This window comes from Lucilia cuprina, chromosome 4 (genome assembly GCF_022045245.1).
Source record: "Lucilia cuprina isolate Lc7/37 chromosome 4, ASM2204524v1, whole genome shotgun sequence".
Taxonomy (NCBI): Eukaryota; Metazoa; Arthropoda; class Insecta; order Diptera; family Calliphoridae; genus Lucilia; species Lucilia cuprina.
In genome coordinates this window covers 95,858,933-95,869,206 of record NC_060952.1, presented here as the reverse complement: position 1 = coordinate 95,869,206, position 10,274 = coordinate 95,858,933, and the positions used below count along the sequence as shown (strand labels likewise).

Sequence of the window (10,274 nt, the reverse complement as noted above, 5' to 3'; positions counted from 1 at the left end):
GACTAGACTATAGACTAGACTATAGACTAGACTATAGACTAGACTATAGACTAGACTATAGACTAGACTATAGACTAGACTATAGACTATAGACTAGACTAGACTATAAACTGGACTATAGACTAGACTATAGACTAGACTATAAACTAGACTATAGACTAGACTATATACTAGAATATAGACTAAACTATAAACTAAACTATAGACCAGACTATGGACTAGACTATAGACCAAACGTAAGACTAGTCTATAAACTTGGTTATATGATAGACTATAGGCTGTACTCAAGGCTAGAAAATAGATTAGACTATAGGCTACCTTACATACTAAACCGTATGATAGACTAGACTATAGATTATGCTATAGACTAAAGACTAGTCTGCAAACTAAACTAAAGACTAGTCTATAAACTAGACAATGTGTTAGACTAAAACTAGGCTATAGGATAGCCTAGTCACTAGACCATTGACTACTCTATAAACTAAACTATAGACTGTAGAATAGACTATAGAGTAGTCTTTCAACTAGACTAGACTATGGAATCGACTATTGACAAAACTGTAGACTAGAATATAGATTAGACTGGACTATAGGTTAGACTATCGTCTAGATTAAAGACTAGACTGTAGAATAAATTAAAGACTAGTCTATAGAATAGACTATAGACTAAACAATAATTATTTTTAAATATTTCTTTAAAATTCTAAAATAATTTCAATTATATTCCCAACCACATCAACCAATCCTAATCTAATTTAAAATCAATCCTATATTATAACAAATAATTTTCAAACCAACAAGAAAAAAATCCTATAATAAAACTAAAAGAAAAAAATATATTAACTTAAAAAAAGTAACAAACAAATAAAAATTTAAAGAAAAAATAAAAAACTCAAATCAATACGCTGACGAAAACGATCATTAAATGGACCACCTTTTTCTACTTACAAACAAAAAAACAATTAAATTAAATAAATCTACTATAGAAAATAATTTAAATCAATTTTTTCTTAAACAAACTCAAATTATAAAAAATATTAATAAATACAGCATAAAAATAATAATAAAATAACAACAAAAAATCTTTTTCAAATCTTAAATAATAGTTATTAACAGAAATACATAAATAGTAATCATATCAAAGTTATTCCAAAATTTATTAAACAAAAAAATAACTCAAAAATACATATTTATAACCTAAAAATAAATGTATAATTAATTGCTCATTGAAAAGAATATTAATAAAAACTGCAAATTACTATACACATACATCCATATGTATCCTGTCTAAAATATTCAAATTTAAAAGAAAAGTATTCAAAATACAAATTTTATAGTTGTCTACTTATTAGATACAAAAACAACAAATAATGAAAAACAAATGAGATCAATAAGTTTTATTCAGTGATCCTTAAGCTCAAAAGGTTAATATCCATAAAGAAGTTTTCTTTCAAGCACTTATTTTAAATTTCTCAACAAAAAATGTTTTTTAAAATATTTAAATTTGATTCTTTTTAGTTCAGTTGCAATTCGGATCTGGTTCTATTTTATTCTTGTTCAGTTCTAGTTCAGTTCTAGTTCAGTTTTAGTTCAGTTTTAGTTCAGTTCTAGTTCAGTTCTAGTTCAGTTCTAGTTCAGTTCTAGTTCAGTTCTAGTTCAGTTCTAGTTCAGTTCTAGTTCAGTTCTAGTTCAGTTCTAGTTCAGTTCTAGTTCAGTTCTAGTTCAGTTCTAGTTCAGTTCTAGTTCAGTTCTAGTTCAGTTCTAGTTCAGTTATAGTTCAGTTATAGTTCAGTTCTAGTTCAATTTATATATGCTTTTACAAAGTATTTTTTCGGGATCAAAGCTGAAATTAAAATTTAATTTAAACAAATGCAAAATCAGTAACAATCTGGCCACCCTAAATCTATCGAAGTTTTAAATAAGAGAACAACAACAGCAAAAGAATGGAAACAAAGAGAGCGTGATATTAATGATGTTGTATTGAGAACATTAACAACAGGACAAAATCATGTATGTCGATAAAAACAAACAAAACCAAACAAGAAAACTTATTGATCTAGTGCAAAAAAAAACTAAATTAAAGAAAACAAATTAAATGTTTTATAGCAAAAAATATCCACATAAAATTAAATTATTAGAAAACACTCTTTTTAAAACTAAACATGGTGACAATATAATAAAGAATATTCATTTTTTAGATAAATTAAAAGACAAATTTAAATAAAAGTCATTAAAAATTAGATAAAAACGAATTTAAACCCAGAAAAAAATAAGACAAAATATTGAAAAAATTAACAAATATTTGGAATATTTCAAAATAATTACCTATAAAACTTAAATACATATATATAGAACTTATATAGAATAAACATATCTAAAATGAATATTTAAACAAAGAAAAAAATTTTATTATTTAATAGAAAAATTTATACAAATTTTTTAAAGCTTAAGTTTTTATTTATTTATTTCGTTTAAATACAAAAAGAAAACTAAAATGATATTCCTTATTTAACTGCCAACAGCAAAACAAGAAATTTATTCAAAATAATTGCCATAATATGGAACTTAAAACATATCCCTTAAATGAAAAAAAAAAAACAAACAAGAACAAAATAGTCTTCTTACAACGATTTTTTTTATAAGAAAATTTAAAAAATATTAAAATTAAATTAAAAAAAATAAAATAATTATAATAAATATTAATACACTTACCTTTTATTGTTAAATGTAGCTAAAGCAAAATAGAAATATTTATAACAAATATTTATGACATAGAACACTTTCAACACTAAGGACAAATGTTTGTTTTTTTGAAAGGTTTTATAGAATTTAATTTGCGTTAAAAGGGGCTTTAAGTAAGTTTATAAATTTTCTTAGGAAAATTTTCAATTGTCAAAAATTTTCTTATCAAAACTGTATCCTTAAAGTTTTTAAACAATTTGTGTCCTTTTTAAGCCTCTTTTTTAACTAAAAAATTTTTTTTATTTGATCACTAAAAATTTATATTTTTGTTTTTATAAAAAAATATCGGTTTCAAAATTATTGTAAATTTTTTTCACAAAATTTTCAACATTTTCATTAAATATTGGCTTGAATATTAAAACACATGAATTTTTAAAATATGAACACTCACGCACTCGAATTCAAAACCACGACCAACTCCTTTCACGAGTTCTTAATAAAGACTAAATAAACTGGAGAAATAAATTAAAGAAAATATTACAAATAAAATTGTGTTTAAAAACATGTTCAGTTTTGTTTTGAAACTCACAAAAAACAAACACTAACAAAACACAATAAAAAACAACTGACAAGATCCTGCATATTAAAAAAAGCTCACTCTCATTCTCTCGTTTACGCTCTCTTTTCATAAAAACAAATTACAAAACTTTGCATTTGTAATGGAAGCAACAACAATTACAAATTTCTTTTCACAACAAAGACTTGGTTCACACTAGGAAACTTTTTTTTGGAAACTTTTAATTTTTGTGTGTGAGAGAAAGAGAATGAAATATCAACCATATCTTTCTCTCGCTCTTGAAATCAAAAGTTTCCTAGTGTGAACCAGATCAAACAGAGCTTTTAATTACATATTTTCTAACTCTCTCTTTCTCGTTTTTAAAGCTCAACTTCAAGACTCTCTTTAAAATAAGAAAACCTTAACACAGCTTTGCTTTTGCTGTAATAAAAGTAAAAAACAATAGTTCTTTTACTATATTTTGCATGAATACGAAAAAAAAGAGAAAAACCATTATTAGCTTTTAAGCTTTATATTAAAAAATAATAAACAAATAATGAAAAAGAAAATAATCAATTAAAAATAAAGAAAATATAAGCCCGACCACTTTACGTAGTCCTTTAGTTAAATTAATAGAAAAAAACTAAAATCTGATTCTTTTTTTACAAAAAGGCTTTATGTTAAAATAAAACCTCCTATTTTTTAAAAACTATATATTATAAATTAAAAGCTTACTACTTTTCCCTTTTATTTTGTATATTTCATTAACAAACAAAGAAATTTGCAAACCCTCGATTTTCTTTTTAATTTCTACAAATTGTATATGATTTAAATTACATATAAACAAATTAACTAAATTATAAACTAATATACCTATACATATATTTATACATACATATTTAGGTTAATCCTCAAAATATGATTTAAAAAATTGGGATAAATTAGTCAAAAAAGAAAAAACATTTCAAACAAAATATAAACGAAATTCATACATATTTACATATATTAATCATATCGTCTAAATAATTACAACAAATAAAAAATTATTAAAAAAAAATTCTAAAATTATATTAAAAAATAAACAATATATTAAATAATCCATTCGTATATTATATAAAAACTTATATATATAAATATATAATTTACTATATGATTATATCAAACAAAATATAATAAAAAAATTAATAAATAAATACAAAAAAAGTTTATACAATAAAAATATAATAAAAAATCGTTAAATATTAAAAAGAAAACCAAAAGAGAAGTTTTATTTATTTGAAGTACAAAAAAAGAAAACGATATAAAAAACAAGTAAGAGTTCACCAAGATGTGTTAAAAAACAATCAGTACAATCAAAATATACCAATTTCAAAACGGTAAGATAGCAAAAAGTCCCCTTTTATGGGTTCTCACTTAATCCAGACTCTACAAAGTTAATTTCATGTTTCTAGGTTTAATATTATAGAAAATTCAAAAAGTACCTTTTGTAGAACGAAAAAGTACCAAAAAGTCCCTTTTGTTGGTCCTCACTTAATCCAGACTCTACAAAGTTAATTTCATGTTTCTAGGTTTAATATTATAGAAAATTCAAAAAGTACCTTCTGTAGAACGAAAAAGTACCAAAAAGTCCCGTTTATGGGTTCTCACTTAATCCAGACTATACATAGTTATGTTTCTATGTTTAATATTATAGAAAATTCAAAAAGTACCTTTTGTAAAACGAAAAAGTACCAAAAGGTCCCCTTTTATGTGTTTTGACTTAATTCAGGATCTACATACTTATTTCATGTTTCTAGGTTTAATATTATAGAAAATTCAAAAAGTACCTTTTGAGGACTGAAAAAGTAACAAAAAATCAGGTTCTTACTGGTCAAGGCCCTATATCCCTGATCGGCAAAGAGCTTTGTTAAGAGCTTCTTGCATTCTTAACTAACCACGCATATATACTTGCACATGTATAGAAAACGATTTAAACCAGTAAGAGAGCTTATTTTTCACTCTCTGCGATGTAGGCCCTATATGCTAAATTCCATGTTTCTTGCTCCAATACTATCTCGCTCTGTTACTCTTGCTCTGCTGCTCTGGTTCTGCCTTGTTTTTATAAACAAGAGTACAATAGCAAAATTTACCGTATGTTTATGTATTTTGTTTTTTTTTTTGCAATTTCTGTTTAATTAAAATCTCCATCATGGTGTATTGCAATCTGCGGGGCTATAAACTGGATAATTCTCTCTTCGAACAGGTCTGTGTACAAAGCAGCACCGTTTGTGTAGTGGGACGCTAGTATATGCTGGGAAATTGTCAGGTCAGTATTCAATGCTGTTGCCAAAAGAACAGAGCCATATCAGTAGTGTGGTTGCGCAGGCTTTAAGAGGTTAAGGAATGCACTGGAATGGGTCATTAGATGGAGATTGCATTTTCAATAATGTAATTCTTTCATGACATCAAAAGGGTGGTCACTTCCGCATTGCCGGAAGATTGATTTCACCTGATGATGGGACTTGTCACCTCCTTCTATTGACTTTACACCAGTGATTGCTTTTTCATTGTAGGCATACGCATTGGGGATTTAATCCTATGCGACCTGTCATTCCTTGCTGCTATGGCAAGAGATTAGATAGCTCAAGTACTTCAAAAAAATTGCTACCTGAGTTCTTCATTGAGGAATTCAGGGGCGCATGGTGGACCGTCTCTAGTCTACCCAGTGGATGAAAAAGACCACCGTGAGATAAAGCCGTAAAGGCAGACACATAGATGGCTAAATCGACTCTATTTATTCCACTAAAGTGGTGTAGGGTATACTCAAATGAAAATTTTTGATGTTAAAGTAGTCGTAAAGAAACTTGTTCGATAACATATTTTTCTAAAAATATTTCTTCGAGAACTTAATTTTCTTAATGAATCTTCGATAACGAGATTTTATTCAGAATAATAAAGTTTTTTTTAATAAACTTGTTCGACAACAAAATTTTTCTTAAAATTTCATAGAAAGCCTTCTTCGATAACGATACTTTTAAAAAGAGTCTTCATCGATAACAAAATTTGCTGATGTAAAATTTTAAATTTTCTTTAAGGAACTTGTTCAATAACAAAATTTTCCTTAAGGAAGTTGTTTAGCAACAACTTTTTTTAAACAAACTTGTCTGACAACTAATTTTTTTTAAAGAAAGTTGTTCGTTGACAAAATTTTAGAAAAAAAAATGATCGATAACAATATTTTCTTAAAGAAACTTGTTCGATAACAAATTTTTCTTAAATAAATTTGTCTGATGGCTAAATTTAAAGGGACTTGTTCGTTGACAAAATTTAAAAAAAAAATGTTCGATAACAATATTTTCTTAAAGAAACTTGTTTGATAATAAATTTTTCTTAAACAAATTTGTCTGATGGCTAAATTTAAAGGGACTTGTTCGTTGACAATATTTACTTAAAGAAAAATGTTCGTTTAAAATTTTTCTTAAAGAAATTATTCGTCAACAAAATTTTCTTGAGAATAATAAAGTATTTTAAAGAATATTTTTCGATAACAACATTTTCGTTAAGGAACTTGTTCGATAACAATTTTTTCTTTAACAAACTAGCTTGATAAAAACCTTTTGTTTAAAGAAACCTTTTCGATAACAAAATTGTAATAAAAAAACTTGTCCGATAACACACTTTTCGTTAAGAAACTACAATTTATTTATTCGATAACAAAATTTTCTTTAAAAAATTTACCAAAAAATTTAAAAAATCTAGTTGATGGTTAATTTCTCTCAAATATATTCCAAAAAACTTTCTTTTTCAAACTTTCCATTTCAAAACAAAATAAAATTATTTACCAAAAAATAACTTTCTTATATGAAAACAACAACACACACATTGTATTTATTAAATTAAAAATTATTTTTTTATACAAAAAGTTTTTGCTAGAATTAAGTACAAGTAAAGCAACAGATTTGTAAAAGGAAATTAAATTAACGAGGAAAATAAGACAAGAAGGAAGTATTAAATACAAAAGCACAACTTACACACTGAACTGAATGAACCCTATAAACGGAAAATGCTTTTACGCGAAACTGGAAACGCGAATTAAAGGCAAAAAGTTGCAAAGCAAAACAACCCTAAAAGAGGTAGTAAGAGGACATAAACTAGCAATTAAAGATACGCATAAATAAGGAAAATAACAAAAAAGGATAAATAACAGTAAAAGTTTAAGAGCTTTATACAGAAAGTTTAGACTGGAAAAATAAACTAGAAATTAAGCACTAGATTTGAAACGAAAAAAAAACTGAGCGAAAAAAAGTAATTGAAAAAAGTCGCCGTATGCTGTTTAAAGTCGAGAGAATATAAAATATATTCATTTATGATAATAGGCACCCAAATGATGACCATCCGGGCCTGGTCCCGGACCATAGGGACCGTAATGCAAAGCCGGATAAGCAGCATAATGAGGACCTGGCAAAGGGCCTGGTGCTGGAGCTGGTGCAGGAGCTGGACCATAATGTGCAGGTACGGGCAAAGCAACCGGTATATGGGCGGGAGCTTTAGGCACTGGCGGTAAAGGAGGAGCAGGTGCCGGTACTGGTACTACTGATACCGGAGCATGAGCCTTATAAGCCAAGGGTTCTTTACGCACCACAGCATTAAAACCATTATGAGGATCGGCTGTATAATCCACCGTGCGTTTAGTACCATCAGGATCTACAACCGAATAACTGCCTTTGACCACATCACCATGACGAGTTTCATGTTGACTCTTTGAGTCGCCTGTATAGCCATCTTGTATGTCATAACCAAAACTGTATTTAGGGGCCGGATCATAAGGTTCCGGTGCCGCTGGTTTTGGTGCTAAGGAAGAGACGTTTTTTTAATTATATTTTAAGAACGCCTGTTTTACTTACCAGGTGCATATGCTACAGGAGCATGAGGCGCATATGGTCCATAGTGTAATGGACCTTCGTGGGCATAATGGGGTCCATAGGGACCTATAACACCACAATTAGCCAAAGTTATGTAAACTATAAAAAAGAGTATCTGTAATTAAAGGGAAAAATAAATTGTCATGAATAAATTTGAAAAAACATAAAGTTTTCAGTTTTACGTCAGTTCTAGTTGAGTTCTAGTTCAGTTCTAGTTCAATTCTAGTTCAGTTCTAGTTCAGTTCTAGTTCAGTTCTAGTTCAGTTCTAGTTCAGTTCTAGTTCAGTTCTAGTTCAGTTCTAGTTCAGTTCTAGTTCAGTTCTAGTTCAGTTCTAGTTCAGTTCTAGTTCAGTTCTAGTTCAGTTCTAGTTCAGTTCTAGTTCAGTTCTAGTTCAGTTTCAGTTTAAAAAACTTTTCCGATAGCAACATTTTATTAAAAAGCTCCTCCGATAACAAAATTTTTTATAAAATATCTTTCGATAACATATTTCTTAAAGAAAGATGGAAAAAATCTAAAAAAATAACTTTGAATATAGAATATATGAAGAATATAATTTTTTATTTAAATTAAAATTGTAGTTGATGAGGATCCTTTGAAAAATGTTTAGAAAATAGTTTTTTTTTATAAAATATTGAACAGCCAGGACATGTCATACACAATATAATTTTTTCCAGATGTAACAATTGTTTTTCTTTTTTTGCACAATTTTCAATTGAAAATGTTTTATTTTATAACTTTTTTTCCACAGGATGTATTTTTTTAATTTTCTTTAACACACCTTTAACATTAACATATCCCTTTAATAAGCACAATCCTTTTGTCTATATCCTTTATTTAAGGGAAATTTTCACACCAACTTAAATGTCGCCTTAAAATGCGACTTCCCTTTTTGAAATTTTCTAAAGAAAAACTTAAAGCCGTTTAATTGATTTGGCGAACAACGACACTTTGCGAAGCGTTAACAATTACTGAGACAGATGCCTGAACAATTCTTAACTTTTATAGTCTAAACAACAACAAATCAGCTTAGAAATGGAAACTTATGATGATGATGATGGTGGTGGAAAAAAAACAGCATTACAAAGACAGCAATGAAATTGAAAGAAAAAAATTGAATAAAATAAACGCTGAAAGAAGTTTAAATCACAAAACTGTTTAAATGTCGCCAGCTTCACATGCAACCAGCACGACGACAACAACGACCACTAGCGATCCAGCAGCTCCTCAATACTAACTTCTATTAATGCAACAACAACAATATTCCACAATAACAAAAAATAACAATAACAAAACATCGTACATATTACAATGAGGGGCATAAAGTTTGGCTTTTATTGAATGAACAGCAAACACTTTATTTTTGTTGTGTGGAGTTAAAAGTTTTGTTTATTAGAGGAACATTGTTATTTTTCTATTGAACAAATGTTTTTTTTCGATTTCTTGTTACTGGAATTTTAAGTTGTTTTTTAAGCCAAAAAAAAAAAAATAAAAAAACAATGCGCTAATTTAAGTAACAAATCTTTAAAACTTAAAAAAATACACACACACATGAAACAAATTGGCCAAAAATTACAAAAAAAACTTTAATAGAAATAATCACCAATTTAAGTGCAACTTAAATCTTGTCTTAAACTTTGTCTGTAATATTTCAATTGTATTGTCCGTCTGCTTTTTTGATTTTGTTCATGTGTAAAAAGAAATTTTTCTATAAACTCTTTAGGGATTTAACATTATTTGTAAATGAACAATTGCTTAAAATTGTTTGGAAAAATGCACAAAAAAAAGCTAAATAGCAAAAGGTTAGTTTTACGCCAAATTATAAAAATATAGGTAAAAGGGCTATATCTTGTTTTTCTTTAATTTTTGGTGTGACTTAAATTAAAGTTATATAATTGTTAAAACTTGTTAAAAATTACAGACAAATAAAAAGTAATGGCAGTTTAAAGCGCCTTAAAAATCTTCCTAATATGAATGCATTACTTTTCTTATAGAAAATCTTTGACATCATTATTATGAAAAGCTTGACTTCTATTCCAGTTCAGTTCTAGTTCAGTTCTAGTTCAGTTCTAGTTCAGTTCTAGTTCAGTTCTAGTTCAGTTCTAGTTCAGTTCTAGTTCAGTTCTAGTTCAGTTCT

At 27.5% G+C, this 10,274-nt stretch overlaps 1 protein-coding gene across 1 annotated transcript; it reads right to left on the bottom strand.

The window, feature by feature from the left end:
* Positions 1-7,054: 7,054 nt before the first annotated feature.
* Positions 7,055-9,114, bottom strand: LOC111687507 (larval cuticle protein A3A). The gene is made up of 3 exons (XM_023449946.2): positions 8,919-9,114; positions 8,122-8,254; positions 7,055-8,068 (listed from the first exon to the last, which is right to left on the bottom strand). Exons 1-3 carry the CDS (start codon positions 8,931-8,933, stop codon positions 7,578-7,580), a joined length of 639 nt encoding a protein of 212 aa, XP_023305714.1. The 5' UTR covers positions 8,934-9,114; the 3' UTR covers positions 7,055-7,577.
* Between the last annotated feature and the right edge of the window lie 1,160 nt (positions 9,115-10,274).

Bases quoted from the DNA above. Each gene is read 5' to 3' on its own strand.
- LOC111687507 (XM_023449946.2), bottom strand. The intron at 8,069-8,121 runs GTAAGTAAAACA...TCTCTTCCTTAG, and splicing joins TCCTGTAGCATATGCACCTG to CACCAAAACCAGCGGCACCG.